General features: G+C 43.1%; 2 protein-coding genes across 2 annotated transcripts; both read right to left on the reverse strand.

The window, feature by feature from the left end:
- Window positions 1–158: 158 nt before the first annotated feature.
- Window positions 159–10597, reverse strand: LOC129723019 (proton-coupled amino acid transporter-like protein CG1139). Its single transcript, XM_055676943.1, has 7 exons — window positions 10196–10597; window positions 10011–10082; window positions 9797–9947; window positions 1719–1840; window positions 1330–1656; window positions 1062–1274; window positions 159–1002 (listed from the first exon to the last, which is right to left on the reverse strand). The coding sequence occupies exons 1-7, from the start codon at window positions 10243–10245 to the stop codon at window positions 594–596; spliced, it is 1344 nt and encodes a 447-aa protein (XP_055532918.1). The 5' UTR covers window positions 10246–10597; the 3' UTR covers window positions 159–593.
- An 828-nt stretch (window positions 10598–11425) lies between these two features.
- On the reverse strand, window positions 11426–15182 carry LOC129724141 (chromatin-remodeling complex ATPase chain Iswi). Its single transcript, XM_055678789.1, has 4 exons — window positions 15009–15182; window positions 14593–14840; window positions 12147–14517; window positions 11426–12077 (listed from the first exon to the last, which is right to left on the reverse strand). The coding sequence occupies exons 1-4, from the start codon at window positions 15057–15059 to the stop codon at window positions 11667–11669; spliced, it is 3081 nt and encodes a 1026-aa protein (XP_055534764.1). The 5' UTR covers window positions 15060–15182; the 3' UTR covers window positions 11426–11666.
- Window positions 15183–16065: the final 883 nt, after the last annotated feature.

The following is a 16065-nucleotide window of genomic DNA, read 5'->3' on the forward strand; positions in this document are numbered from 1 at the left end:
AATTGTTGAGTTTTACTATCACATGCCATTGGATGTGTAAGGAATGCTAATTACAAATGGTGTAGCACGAATATTCTACCGAGTGAAGTTATCCTTTTGAGCTCTAGAACATATCGTCAAACCATAATCTGTCGTGGTGTGGACATCTGGACGGTAATTCACAATGCACTTTTTCATTCTTAAGCAAATTTTTTATTTATTTATTTAATAACTTAGCATCATCGTACAACAGGGTCAAACAGATAAAAAATACATTTAAATGGAACAAAAATAAGTTTAGAAACAATTCTATTTTGAGATTTTGTACTTTTTGCTTGTTAACCTTACAACTCCTTAAAACTTTGAGTTTTTGGATTTTTTGTTTTCTAGATTTGTCGCTTCTCTAATGATTGATTTTACTTTTTTTTTGTCTCTTCGATTGTACAATTTTTTAATATTTCAACTTCGACTTTTTAAATTTATGGCTATAACTTATTGACTCATGCAGCTCAATCTTGAGTCAAAAATCATTTTTATTGTACATTAATTCGTATCATTAACCTAACATGCACGCCCAATTTTGTTAAAAAATTCACAGTCTACTCCAAAAAACACTAAATATTTTCAATAATATCCTGTATACTGAAGTAAGTTCCAACGATCAGGATGAATCCTCCAAAAGTCGCAAGTACGGCATTCTTCACCAACCGCCACTTCAGCCAGCCAAAATCATTCGGCCACCGGAAAATTGTGTCCAAGGTAATCGGGGTTAGCAGGGCCAACGTCGCAGATCCAATAGAACCCACAAATCCGATGAAGTACTCCAGCTGAGGAATCGTCAGTGCTAAGCCCATCATTAGGACAACTATTCCCAAGCGTATGCCTATTTGGGCCAGATTTTCCCACCTCGGAGAAATCTTGTGTCCTATCTTTAGCCACAGGATTTCCATGGGTACGTAGTAATACAAACCGGTGGTGAGTAGAATTGCCAAAGCAGCCAACAGTTGCGTTGATTTAGCTAATCTGCGTACAAAGAGGAATCAATGTTGATTTTCTCCTACCTATATCCATTGTAAACTTACATTTCCTCGGTGGGTAAATTGAGCGTAATTGATCCTTTAGTATCTGGTCCGTAACGTGCATAGCCAAAAAAGCCAGTGACGACATAGAGTACACTGATGAAGGATATTCCCACATTAACTGTACCTATTGGTTTTAGAAAGTCCTGAGGATGTTTCATCTTATTTTCAACCGGTAACACAATTCCAATGCCCTCGATTGCATAAACTGCTATACTGCGTGGAACAAAATCATGAAGGTTTGATACACCGATATACAATGGTAACTCACCCGAAAAACGATGGTAAATTACTCCATTCCGGCCAAAGATTCCGGTTCTCTATGGAGACAGGTTCTTTGAAGATATAATAAAGCGTAATGATGAACACCACGAATATGGAAGAATTGGCGAGCAAGGAAAACGGAACCAAATATTTTAATTCTCGAACTTGCGTTATTAGTGCCACAACGGCCGTTGTCATCAGAATGTAAGTTCGGGTTTCCCATTGAAGCTCCAGTTCGTAGTTGATAACATCGCGCATTGTTGTGGATATGAAGACCAGATAGACACTGACCGAGAAGTAGCTCATCACTAGTAGCATGTAATCTATGTAGCCCCTAAAAGATGAAAATAAGTCCTAACTATGATGGTTTCAAAGCGATTATTAGGAGTTGTATACTTGGCAAATCCTGCAAATCTTTGTACACGCGGAGGTCCATTGGCGCACACGCTTTCAGCAGTCTCAGAAAACCCAAGCGACGGGATCTTGTTTCGTTTACATGACTTTTGAGATGTACTGACCTGCGAAGAGTTATGAAATTGAAAAATCTTTTATATAATGACTTATCATTTTATTATGTATGGACGATAGATCGCTCCTCACGCAGCTCTTGCAGATTGTGATTCATTCTCCATGTTCCGCTATCTACCTTAATCCATCAGAGATGACATGCGGTTCGAAAACCGCTAGAGCGCGTTGGTCGTTCACAAACATATTCCATGCTTCATTGCCACAAAGCACTACCGCTTTAAGTGTCCTGTAGATAGTCAACTTGATGCGGCGGTGAGCTCGTCGACCATCTCGATTTCATCAACACCAATCTGAACTCGAGGTGGGAGGTTAGCATTCTTTTCTCTTCAATCTGTTTCTTTCATATACATCATATACAATTCATTTGGTTTTAGCCTTCAACCTGGTGGCGGAAAGGCTAACACGCCAGTTCCCACACCGGATATAACGGTCGATGGTCTTTTGCTAGTCAAGGCAATCGAAAAAAGCAGGGACAAGCGGCCTAGGGTGGCAGCGCTTTCCAAACAACTCGATGCGATCATCGAGTACGCGACGAATAGGAGCAATATCGCCAGAGATCTGAAGCAGAGCCTCCTCCTGCTTCGGTCCACCATCGACGAAGCTCAGAAGGAGTACGCCAAACGAGTGGCTCGAATTGAAGCCTCCAAAAAGGAGGTGAGGACTAGGAGGGGAACTGTATCCAAGCAGGTTCAGACCGATGCCCTCATGTCCTCAGTCACCGCGATGTTCTCTACGAGGCAGGTCGGTAAGCGAACGATACAGTCCCCGGGGGAACCAGCCCCCGACAAAGTGAATAAGCGGTTGGTGGAGCTAGCCTCGCAAGCTAGCACACGAACAGACTTAAGGGGTTATATACCTTTTTAGTTTTCAAAAAACCCGGAAAAATTTTTATTACATTATCTTCAAATACAACATCTTGAGAACATTTCCACAAATTTTTATAAAGATCTGAGCAATAGGAAGAAAGTTAGAGCGATTGGCAACGCGCCTCGCCACAGCCGCATAAGCTAAACTTGAAACTTTACACGCGATTATCTCGGAATAGTTTTTCCGGAAAATGACTTTGCCGTGATCCTGATTGCGGGAAAACTACTGAACCGATTTCCTTCATCTTTTTTTTTTAAATTTTCGTTATAAAATTCGCCGGTCCTTGAACGATCGCTTTTTGAAACATACTGTTACATTTTGCCGCAAAAAAATTTTTAATGCAATTTTTCGTGCTCAAAACGTGCATTTTTTGGGAAAAAACGTTCCCGTTTGCACTGAAAACAAAATACTCATAAAAGCGATCGTTCAAGGACCCGGCACACTTCTAAACTAATGAAATAACATGAGTTTTTCGATTTCGGTTGATCCGCTGAGTCTCTATCAGGATCACCGCAAGCCTCTGCAAAAAATAGCGTTTCAGGGAAACGGCCATTACTCCAGTAATAATTGGTATATCTCAAAATCAAACGTATTTTCTTGTTGTTGATAAACTGTACTTTCAGAAAAATACCACTTTGATGCAATGAAAATGGTGCAATGCACTTAAAAATAATTTAAAATTTCCCCCATTTTTCTCGACCAAAAAGGTATATAACCCCTTAAAGGCCTGAACGTCAAACGTCCGCCAAAAATCAAGAAGGCGAGGAGCAGGAGGGACGCCCTCATACTCAAGACTGACGGGTCTAAGTACTCGGAAGTCTTGAAGAAAATGAGGGGTGAATCGTCACTCAGCTCGGAGGTGACTCTCCAGCTTAAAAACCTAAAAGAAATCACCGAGGGGTGCGATATTGCACAATCCCTCAACGAGAAGTGCGAGGTAGAGGTGGCCACTGAGTCAATCCGCCTCCGAAAGGGTCCAGCGGAGACCCAATTGGCCACCTTCCGACTAGCGTCGGCAGATGCGAACCTGGCAAGCTAAAGGTCGGCTGGTTATTAGCCTTCTGGGTATACTCCAGCAACCGGACGTTTGCTTCAGGTGCTATGAGGGAGGACATAAGTTCTGAACCTGCAAGGGACAGGCATTGTAATGGTGCAGGCCATAAAGCGAAGGATTGCGGGGAGGCTCCCAATTGCATGGTATGTTCCCGAAAACGGGACGCCAAACACTTTATGGAAGGTGCCCAGCCGGCAGGCAGGCTGCGAAACTACAGGCATGAGGGTGACGCAACTGAAGCTGAACCAATGCTACGCGGCTCAGCAGCTGCTATACCAAGCAGCCACTGAGCGGGGGATCTAGCGAAGTTGGTAACATCTCCACCAACCACGCTGGTGGCCTAGGTTTGAATCCCAACGCCGACATAGGTGTCGATGGTTGTGAGATAGCGTAATCCACCCACAACCAACGCAATTGGTCTAGATTTAATTCTAGGCGACACTGGAAGATTTGCTGAGGCGAAAAATCTCTGAGATCACGCTTTCCATCGCATTAGGATGTACAGCCGTCGGCGCCGATCCATTAAACAACGGGTCGTAAGTTAGAGTACTGGGTGGAGTCGCCTGCCCAGGCATCGGTGAATGGCACAACAACAGGGCGGAAGTAGACCAACGGAAAATAAGCGAATAAAAAATATAAACCAAGCAGTCACTGAGTCGCTGTCGAACATCGCCATCGTATCGGACCCTTACGGCATATCTCCTGGAAACGGTAGCTGGGTTGCGGATAAGTTCAGTATGGCAGCCGTATGAACGACGAGCAGGTTCCTGGTTCAGAAAGTTTTTTCAACCTCAATCGAAGGGTACACGGTTGCCAAGGTGAATGGAGTGTTCTACTGCAGTTACTATGCTCCGCCACGTTGGTCTACCGAAAGGTTCACCTAGATGATCGACCAGTTATCATAGGAGCTAACGGTTCTAACGTCGTTGGTGGTGGCGAGTGACTTCAACGCTTGGGCTGTTGCGTGGGGAAGCCGCTTTATGAACCAGAGATCCTGTTGGAGGTTTGACAAAACTCAACTCAAATCTGACCAACGTTGGCACCAAATATACATATTGCAGAAATGGTGCGGAGTCGATCATCAATGTGATGTTCTTCAGCCCAACACTGACCACGAACTGGAGCGAAGACGATAGCTACACCAATAGCGATCACCAGTCGGTTTGCTATAGTGTAGACAACAAGAGAAAGCGCGATGGAGGCAGCTGGCTCTGCCCGACTGCTGACCAACTAGTTGCTATACTATCCCGGGCATGCGCCGCCACCATGCCTAGGACTCACCATCCTGGGAATGGGAAGCCACCGGTTTACTGGTGGACTCACGCGATAGCGGACCTTCGTGCTTCCGTGCAAGACGAAGGATGCAGCGTGCGCGAACAGACGAACAGAGGATTGAGCGCCGCGCAGAAGTCGGTTCTGCACGATCGGCGCTGGAGTGCGGATAAGGCAAGCACGAGGGCCTGCTTAGATAGGCTATGCGCGAGTGCCAATATGAACCCGTGAGGTGACGCCTACTGTATTGTAATAGCCAAGACCAAAGGCGCGTATCTTCGAGGGACTCTTCCCACGCCACGAGCCCAATATTTGACCTCCGGCAGTTGAGACTCACGTCCGACGTTCCAGTATCCCCAGTCACAGACCAGGGATGGTCGGCCATCGACAGCCGTGTCGAGATCGAGGGAGAGGTAAAGGTTTCGAATGAGAAACTCATCGTGATCGCCAACTCCCTGAAGGTAAGCAAGACACGGAGACCAACCTGGCAATCAGGATGGCGATCAAAACACAAGTTGCAGACAAGATGCTTGAGAGAATTATCCTCAACGGACTGGTGAGGTACACGAAGAGTGTAAACGGTGTGGCAAGTAACCAGTTCGGTTTTTGGAAGGGCTGGTGCACGCTGGATGCTATCCTCTCCGTCACCAAGACGACGGAGGTTGCACTCCAGCTGAAGAGAAGGGGCATACGCTATTGCGCAATCGTCACGATTGACGTGAAGAAAACGTTCAATAGCTTCAAAATGTTTGGGGGAGTGTAACTTCCTAGTTCCATCCCCTTACTCCGAAGTTCGAAATTCGAAAGCACAAGACTCAGAAATAGTTAATGCGTTCCCTGTGAAAATGCTATTTTATGTTTACTGTGGTGAAACAAACACAAAATAGAATTTCATAGGGAACGCAATAAATATTTACAAGTCTTGTGCTTTTGAAAATTCGAAGTGGTGACTCGAAGTCGGCCATTTTTGAATTCAATGAGGTTTCACTTTAAGCATCGATGAAAAGGTGATGTGTCGTATGTCACAAAATATCAATAAATTGGTCGCAGTGACGAAAATACCCAACATGGAGAAAATAAATGATGTGAGAGCACCGACAAACTGACATAAAACTGGATGCTTAAATTTGATCAAAAATCCAAAACCGTCATTTTAAAATGCAGCGATCGCTTATGTCAAAATTGGCTGTCAACCGACGTGACGTTTGATATGACGGAATGCTGATCAGTCATCTACAGGAATGCCAGGTCATTTTTTCAAATGTCATCACGCATCACGAAACATGTCTTCACACATTATTAATATGTGAACACATCTCTACTGAAAATTTTACAGTTACCAAACAACATAGTAAACACACTAAATTGTGTTCAACTAATCCGCCGACTATTAGGCTTTCACGTCTTTATGCGAGCTCAAATGTCTTCCAAATAAAGACAAGCCTTAACATCTGGCATCTCTGGTCATCTGTAGTACGGTAGAGTTGTTGCGCGAACCCAATGTGTGGCGCTAGTGTTGTAACGTATTTATATTTGAATTTTTGAGCAGAATAATCGTACATTTTTGTTCAAGGATTCATGTAGTTTGTCGGTGGTGAGAGCACGTTGTACTCACGGTATTTTTGCATAACTGACCGAATCGTGAACATCTAATCCGTGGTGGCGTGGGCACTCATAAATCCCGCTTGGCAATACCTAAGGTGGTTTACGGAAAATCAAAAACCGGTAAAACCGATATTTGTTTTCAATCCAGCTTTCCACGAGCGGAAATGGCGGACAGTGCACGCAGCCCAATTTGACGTTTTCTATAGGTCAGGTCGCAGTAGCGGAGCATGAACTATAACAACGTCGTAAAGATGCATAGCAACTTCAACAAAAATGGGCGTTTTGTTATTTGAAATGCGTCATGCGCATGCGCGGGTCAAAATAAACAAAACTGTTTATTAAAGTTGCCATGCTACGTTGCAAATTTCTTGTGTTTTTCACCTCGTTACTACGATTGAAAATTACTCGACCTACAGAAAACGTCAGAATGGGCTGCGTGCACTGGCCGCCATTACCGCTCGTGGAAAGCTGGATACCGAAATACAGTCGAATCCCTCTATAACGACACTTTTTATAGTGACAAATCTCGCTATAGCGACATTCTCAACAGTCCCTTCTGTTTTATACTAAAATTCTTCGTTTTATTGCGACATTTCGCTATCACGACCTTCCTCTATAACGGCATACCAAAACTAATACTTGTCATTCTTTATTACGACAACAGTACAGTTGAATCTCTCTATAACGACATTGCTGAATCTATAACGACATTCTCAACGGTACCTTCTGTTCTACATATGCAAACATTCTTCGTATTATTGCGACATTTCGCTATAACGACAGTCCCTTGCGATGTCGTTATAAAGGGATTCGACTGTACCGGTAATGGAAATGCTCAAAAACCGGTATTTTCGATTTCAAAAATTCGAAAAAAAAACTGTAATAACGTTTGCGTTAAAAAAATGGACAAAAGTTACCGACGATTCATGGGTTTACCTTTACACGCACTGACGAAACTACGCATGCAGCATCAATCATATTGACCCATGAGTCAGCCGAAAAAATTTGACAACTCTATCAGTCGAACTCTAACCGGAATGACGAAAACAGGGACTCTACTCCGTTCAGAAGTGTGCGCGTTCAAAGAACGGAACCCTGTCGCGTCGAAAATGGACATGATGGGGCTGTTCGTGGACACCGAATACGCCAATTCCAGGCATCTACAACATCCTGGCACTATTGTACAACAATCAGAGCATTAAAAGAAAGCCTGATTCCGAACAGTCGACGACCCTGAGTGAAAAGGAGCTCTAAAGGATGTTGAAGAGAAAGACCAGGGGAAAGATGGCTGAATAGCTGCGTGCGCTTGGCTGGGAGGTCGGTGCGACCGGCTAAACAATGAAAAAGAACCTGGCGAGCATGGACATACAGGTCAAGTAGCAGCAGTCCCGTCCACTAGTCTCAGGGCTGCGACGCAGCGACAACGCCTGATTAAGATAATCAAGTCGATTTCCCCGGCGAATCACATCGTGGCGGTGGTGATGGACGGCAAAACCTATCTTACCCTAGAATGCAACGACTGGCAGGGCACTTCATATTTCACTTCCCCACAAAGGAAATGAGATCCCCAAGAGGGTGCTGCTGTGGCTGACAATCAGCGCAAGGGGATGTCAAAGCCGGTCTTCTTTCGCTCGAGACTGGCCGTGAACGGGGAAATTTATAATACGAAGTGCTTGTCGGAAGTTACGTCGTTCATCAAGAAATACCATAATGGCGAAGAAACGGTGTTCTGGCCAGATCTGGTGTCGGCCCGCTACTTGAAGCGATCGTTGGAGGAGATGGAGCAGCTGAATACCGATGTGGTACCTAAGTTGGCGAACCCGCCCAACAACCCCAAGTTGCGCCTCGTCGAGAATTTCTGGGCAAACCTGAAGCGTAGATCTATTACAACAATTTTGTCGCGAAAACTAAGGAAGAATTGATAGATAGAATGTAGAAAGTACTCAAAACATGCCTACATGCATGTTTTTGTCCACCATGGCGAATGTTCCGGTTAACTGCCGGAAGGCCGCACGCGAGAGCGTAGAATTGTTTTGCGAGTAAGCTAACATAATTACCTTCCATGTAAAATTTATCAAACTTAATCCTCTGTCTTAGTTGTTTTTTTACCGCCATCCGAAAAAAAGTCCATTTTTTAACGCATACGTTGATAGTCAAAAATCATTGGGAGGCCAATGAATGCTACCAAATTACAGGTAGACATTACAACTCGTTTTACGGTGAATATAATAAATACATTTAGACAAAAGCAACATTGAATAATGATATGAAAGATATTTTTCAATTTTTGCTTCTTTCGTTGTTCTGCTTGGATTCAGACGATGTGTTAATGTGTATCGATAATATGCCAAAAAACTTCATAAGAATGAAGCAAAACATTCATTTTCTCAATGTAACAGCGAATCACTTACTAGAAACCTTGAAAGAACATGCCAATTTTACCCCGTGTGGCGATCTTGCCTACGCGTAAAAAATGAAAATATTCGCGACTACGAAGGTGCTGATATTTGTTTGGTTTTTGCATGAGAAAAAGAAGGAGGGAAATATTTTTGCTTTTGTTATCACACACATTTTGACAAATGCATATGAGAGTTCGCCTAGGTGCGAACAGCCTTGAAAATCTCTTTCAACTTCGTAGTCGCGAATTCCACATAATTTCTCAGGGGCCATCCACATACCACGTGGACAGCTTGGGGGGGGGGGGGGGGGGGTTGTGCAATGTCCACGATCCTTACAAAAAAAAGAATAAATGTCTGGGCATTTGTCCACGGGTGGGGGGGATGTAATCATCGTTAAAAATCTGTCCACGTGGTATGTGGATGGCCCCTTATACGAATTTTTTTCTTATGATTCAATTGTATAATGAGAAATGTACATAAAACACAAGTCTTGTGTGTCATTTATGATACGATATTCATAAATTACAATACCAAACATTGTCCAGAGCAACAAAACCAATCATAGCCTTATGAACACCGGACTTGGTCAAATTTGGCAGTAACGCAAGCACCCAATCAAGACTTTATCATTGGTAAATACATTCACCAAAATGGCGCTTCGCGGATACGAACAACTTTTTTTTCAGACTCTGAACTATACTTTGAACCATCTAGCCGGACTTAACTAACTATCGCTGAAGTGCTCTTACCAGTAAGTGCACACAATGAGCGTAAATCACAGCGACTATCACGGTGCCCAAAATCCCGAACGCCAAACCGCCATTCCGAAAGGCCAAAGGCATAGCGAGAATGCCCGTACCGAGAGAGCTCTTTATCAGATGAATTAACGTTCCAGTGGAGCTGAATAAAACAGAGATCGGACAATAGAACAATATTCGAGTGCGGCATATTTTGAACACTTACGAGGTGGCTTTCCTAACCCGTCGATTCTCGAATGGGTTGTAGTCATCATCAAGCGGAGAGCTTTGTAATTTTCTGCGAATTAAAATTGTGGTGTAAAGCATTTTTTGAATAATTAAGATTCGTTTGTACCCGACAGGTCTTCACTGTACACGAGCAAACAGTAAATTAATTATCGGCATACTTACACTTCTAAACCTGTATGGTTACTACTGAACTTTTGTGCAGGTGAGTTCATTGGAATGAACTCATCAAAACTTTCATGTGATTGTATTAGATATCACCGAAGCTAAGCTTCTAACCAACCTGGGGATTGCTTTAGTAGTAGATTTAAGCAAATCTCTTGATATTGCTAACTAACAACTTTGTTAACAATTCGTCCTAAACATATCTAAACATCTAAGTATGACACAAAAAGTTGTCTACCGTTCGATGACGGTTAGTAAGCTATTCACTACTCCCAGGGGTATTTTGTTTATCTTAATTATTATACACACGTCGTAGTAAAACAAGTAACAAACTACACCTAAACTTATTACAATCACACAGACCAGCAACCAAACAACTGCAGCACTCTAATACGACTGTTCAATTGTTATAACCGTTTTACTGTTGAGGCTTTCATCTACATTCTCTTTTGACAATGAATGAACATCTACTAACCGTGCCTCAATTGAGTAGAGAATCTTATCTCACGAGATAAGTAGGGCCTAAACTGATGCTTAGTATTGACGCTACCAAATGCGTGGGTTCAATTTCGCACCCAGTCTTAAATCAGGTAACGTCGATCTCCTACAACATTCAAATATCTCACCAACATATTGGTAAGTTGGGCCATTTATTAGGATTTAGGCGTTTTTTGATGGGTATAGCCGGAAAAATGATAATTTTGCAGATGGTCCCTTGGAAGTTTACAGCAATTGGAATGAAAATATCTATTCTATTCTTACCTTGTGAACAGAATAAGGTTTTACAGCATATTCAGTTTTTGTTTCCAAGAAAAATTAAATATGTAAAAAGTCTGGTAAAGTCGTACAGGTAAAGCCGTTTTGTACGTAAGATAACATTCGCAACAGTGTTCAAAAAGGCTACGTCGAAATTATGAAAAATCTTTTCGAAATGATTTGTAATCATAACAATCGACCGAAGTAACGAATAGCTAGACAATGAAAAGTACAAAATTCATACTGTTTACACTTACAGGAAAATCTGTAAGGAGTTGTCAAATTAAACGTTCATGCAATATCATAAAATCCGCCACAGAATCCATTTTTCTTTTATTCACGTCTTATCTTATTACAAGTACTGAATATAATAATTCTCAATCATAGTGCTTGTTAATTTTGCAAATTTTACTCTCACTAGAATATAGGTGTTTAACATAATATGGCCCGAAACCCATACGAAAACATCGAAGCTTTGCATTTCTACTTTATTGGCTTGACATGATACATACGCTTATATATTGAACCAATCAAATGATAGTAATACTTGAGACAATAAGTTAGTCAATGAGCTAAAATAAAACTGCTTGAAATAAAACTTTGCACAGCAATTCTTATAAGATAGTCGTGTATATTTAGAAATTACCAAGCTATTGTAGAACCTACGAATGTTTGCTTGTCATAATTTACCGTACCGACACAGGGGCGGGGAAATTTAAGTCTTCTTCTTTTTCTTAGTGTTCTTATCGCTAGGAGTGGTGGCCGTTTCCGTCTTGCGTTTTCCAGTCGCTGCCTTCTGGGTACCTCCGGCCGTTCCTGTCTTTTTCTTCTTCTCAAGCCGTTCTTTCTCTTCCAGCTCTTGGTTCTCGCGTTCAATTAACGTGATCAACGTATTGCAGCGACGCTGCAGCTCCAACGCGGTTCTCGACTTCAGGAACCAATCGAACCGGAATTGCGGTGCGGAACGAACAGCCGTACGCAGCTCTTCGTAGACGTTCTCTTTGTCAAAGCCAAGCTTGTGCAACATGCACACTAAGAAGCGATCCTCCTCTTCGGTGTAGTTTTTACCCTTGTTATTGCCGTACGAGATGCGCAACTGGTGAAACGGAGCACGGTAGCGGGACATCTAAAAATGAATTATGAATGTATCAATCTATTTTGAAAACTCATGCAAAAGTAAATATGTAATAGATACCTTTCCATCCAGAGCCTTTTTAATCGACGCTCGACGCTGTATTTTAGCCTCCCCGCGCTCGATTTGACCCATCAGTCGCTCGATGTCCTGCAGCTCGTGACAGCGCTCCCAGAACACCGCACTGTACTGCATAACTTCTTCCGGTGTTTTGCCCTCCACTTCTCTGGCGATGTTTTCGATATCATCCCGGCCGTACTTTTCGTTGGCCTTGATAAACTGGTTAAAATCACGCTTGTTCCAATTGGTGAAACCCTGCGTTAGTAGAGATTCCTTCTCGGCGATTTCGTCCTCCGACAGTGGCTCCGCCTCATCGATTTTCCGTTGTTCCTCCCGTTGGACTTTATTCGCTTCGGGACCTAAGTCTGGATTCTTCGGTACCTTATAGTTGACCGTTTTGCGATAATGATAGATTTCCTGATCCAACAGCTCGAAGAGACGTGGCGGGAAGAACTGGAAGTCCTGAACGATCGGCTGTTTCGGTGGGCGGGGAGCTTTCGGTGCTTTTGGCTCGGCTACACGAAGTGCCTCCTTGAAGTAGGCATCGACGGCGTAGTTTGCCTTTCGTTCACGCTTCGGCGGTTCAATCCATGAGCCGAGTGTGTGCAGTTTTTGTTTTTCACGATAATCCTCTCCTTCGAACTGATAGACCGAACGGTTTTCTAGATTTTCGGTATCGAGTGTGAAGCTACGAAGTGAGGATTCACCGAGTTTGTCTAATTTAGCATTCTGCTCTTGAGTTTTGGTTTCTCCCTTCTGCAGGATGGCATCAATATCTTCATCGGTAATCTCAGAGTCTCTCGATTGAAATACGTGATTCGCACCAAAACGAATGATATTTAGCATCTCATCCTTGTTCAACTGGTTAGTTTTGTTGTCTATCAAACGGCCCTGCTGGATAACCAACTTATCCAATTTCAACTTTATTTCAGCACGTTCTACAATCTTTTCCTCAACAGTATTTTCAGTGATAAGACGGAATACGCGCACCTGCTTTTTCTGACCAATTCGATGGGCACGATCCATCGCCTGCAAATCCATCTGTGGATTCCAATCCGAATCGTAAATGATAACCACATCGGCTGTGGCCAAATTGATACCCAAACCGCCGGCACGTGTTGACAACATAAAGAGAAACTTGGTACTATTTTCAGCATTGTACTCGTCAATCATTTTAGTACGATCTTCATGCGGAGTTTGACCGTCCAACCGGCAGTACTGGAATTGCCGCCAATAGCAGAAATCTTCCAGAATATCCAACATACGTGTCATTTGACTGAAAATTAAGACCCTAGAACCTTGCTCTTGTAGTTTCCTAAGCAGCTTATCCAGAACAACCATTTTGCCGCTGTTCTCCAACAAGTGATAATCCGTCGTGTACGGTGGTCCCGGCTCGGCTCCATCAAACAGATATGGGTGATTGGTGCACTTTCGCAGCTGCATCAAAATATTCTGCAGACGCATTTTCTCCATCTTTCCGGCACCGTTTACAATGTCAATATCTTTCATCAAAATTTTGGTATACCATTCGCGTTGCATTTTTGACAAACCAACGAAAATTTTGACCTCCTTTTTCGGTAACAACCGTTTCTCGACTTCGGACTTCAAACGACGCAAAAGGAACGGCTTTAGCACCGCATGCAAACGTTCTATCAGTTTATTGTCGCCTATGCATTCATTCGCATCGAACCACGAGTCAAAATCATCAGCGCTGTTGAAAATATCCGGCAGCAAAAAGTTCAGTAAAGCCCACAGCTCGTGCAAATTATTTTGCAATGGTGTACCCGTCAACAGCAGTCGATTAGCCGTTTTGAACTCTCTCAAAATCTCCGACAGCTTGGATTTCTCATTCTTGATACGATGAGCCTCGTCAATAACCATATATCTCCAGTTGAATTTCTTAAAAACCGCCTTCTCTCGAATGCACATCTCGTACGACGTAATGCAAACGTCCCACTCACCAGGCATTAGAACATCCCGAATAAATACATTGCGGGTCTCTTGATCGCCGATAAGACAAACGGCACGCAACGAAGGACACCAACGGCCAAACTCATTGACCCAATTTTGCAGTGTGGATTTCGGTACGATCACAATGTGCGGCCCAGGATTGTTTCGGAAGTTCTTCAAGTAACCCAGCAGCGAGATAGTCTGTAACGTTTTACCAAGCCCCATTTCATCAGCCAGAATGCCATTGATGCCGTTTTCGTACAGCGAAATCATCCAGTTCAACCCACGAATCTGGTAATCTCGCATCTCGCCTGCCTTGATGTACGGCGGTGAAGACTCGAAGCGAAAGACCGTCTTTGCTTTGGTATTCGTTTCCGCAAGCAGTTCCTCATCTTCTTCCTGCTCGGTTTTCCGATGTCGGTGGCTGAAAATTAGGATTACACATATAATCATTCCATCTCTCATCCTCTAGCATTAGTGAAAAAAAAAAACAACTTACTCTCCCGGGTCACCCGCAGGACCAGCGGATGAGGCAGCCGGCTTTTCGCCTTTCTCGCTCTTTTTGGGCTTGCCCTTAACTTTGGCCGGTGGACTGGAACCTTTGGCCGGGGCAGCTTGCATGAAGTGAGCAAAAATTTCCGTCTGCTTCAGCAAAAACTCGAACCGCTTGCTACGGTCTGTTTCCAACGTAGCATCGTAATCCGGTTCCTTAGTATGGGACGAAGTCGTGTCCGATGTGGAATCATTCTAAACAAGACAAAAAAAAACAAAAGCATTAACAATCAGCTGCATTCAGTGTAGGCGTCCTTCCTCGCTTAAAGCGTGCAGCAGCTCTCACTCGCTCAAACAATGGCTGCAGAATTTCGCAAGAAAAAGTGACCACTTTTAAACCGATGTTTTTGCCCGCAAACTCACCGAATTGTCGTTTGTATCCGTCGCCTCGACGGTTTCCTCTTCCTTGGACATCTTTTGCAACTATTTTTATTCTTAATCCCGACGAGTTAACAGCAAAAATTACACAATTTCCTTCCCGCAATAAAACTCAAACCGACCGACAACGCGAGAGGGAAAAAGAGCGCTGATTTCTGAAGGTTTCGATTGTCTTCGATTAACTGTCACCGCTGCCAACTGTTTAGAAATAAATTGAAAGCCGGGAAATATGCTTGTGAAGTTTAGGGCTGGGAACCATTTGAAGACTAAATTCAATTCAGTTTTGCACGTTTTGCATGCGACTGATTTATTGGTAATTTTACAGATGAATTTATATTTGTCTCTACTAGAATATTCTGCTTTTAAACCAATTTTAATGCCTTTTTCAGACTACGCCTGATATCGCCAGAAACAAGCTAAAACAAGACAACTAAAACAAGACAACAAGAGCAATGGGATTAGGATAGAGATGTCAGCTAGTTGGCTCGCACCAACGTGAACTCTCATATGCAATTGTCAAAATGTGCGGGATGACAAGAGTAAGAATATTTCCTTCCTACTTTTTCGCATGCAACGCGAATTTCGAAATTTGTAGGGTTGCGTCGAATGCACGGGGATGGCAGCGCCGTCAGCTACCACACATTTGACGCGTTACCAACATCACTGGCACTGGCACCCGAAAAATGGTCAGTTTACCCTTATATTATGTTGATTCGGGCAAACCGACCAAATGTTAACTGCAGTTATTGACAGCATATCGGATAATTTTGAGCAATTTCTCAAGATTTTTGTATGTAATGTGATATTCTAAGTGATATTTTGTACAACAATCAGAGCCGGATTTACGATTGTGGGGGCCCGGGGCCCAATTTACAGTGGGGGCCCCAGAATAAAACAAACCCGTTTTTTTATCGTACGAGTTAAAAACACTTATTTCTCATTGAAAAGTTACCAAAAATTTGCTAGAATTTTTCTTACGAGTTTTTTTTTTGCAGAGAACTTATTGATTGAATAATCAACATTCAGCTCCTTCAGAATATTG

The sequence above is a fragment of the Wyeomyia smithii genome, chromosome 2 (genome assembly GCF_029784165.1).
Source record: "Wyeomyia smithii strain HCP4-BCI-WySm-NY-G18 chromosome 2, ASM2978416v1, whole genome shotgun sequence".
Lineage (NCBI taxonomy): Eukaryota > Metazoa > Arthropoda > Insecta > Diptera > Culicidae > Wyeomyia > Wyeomyia smithii.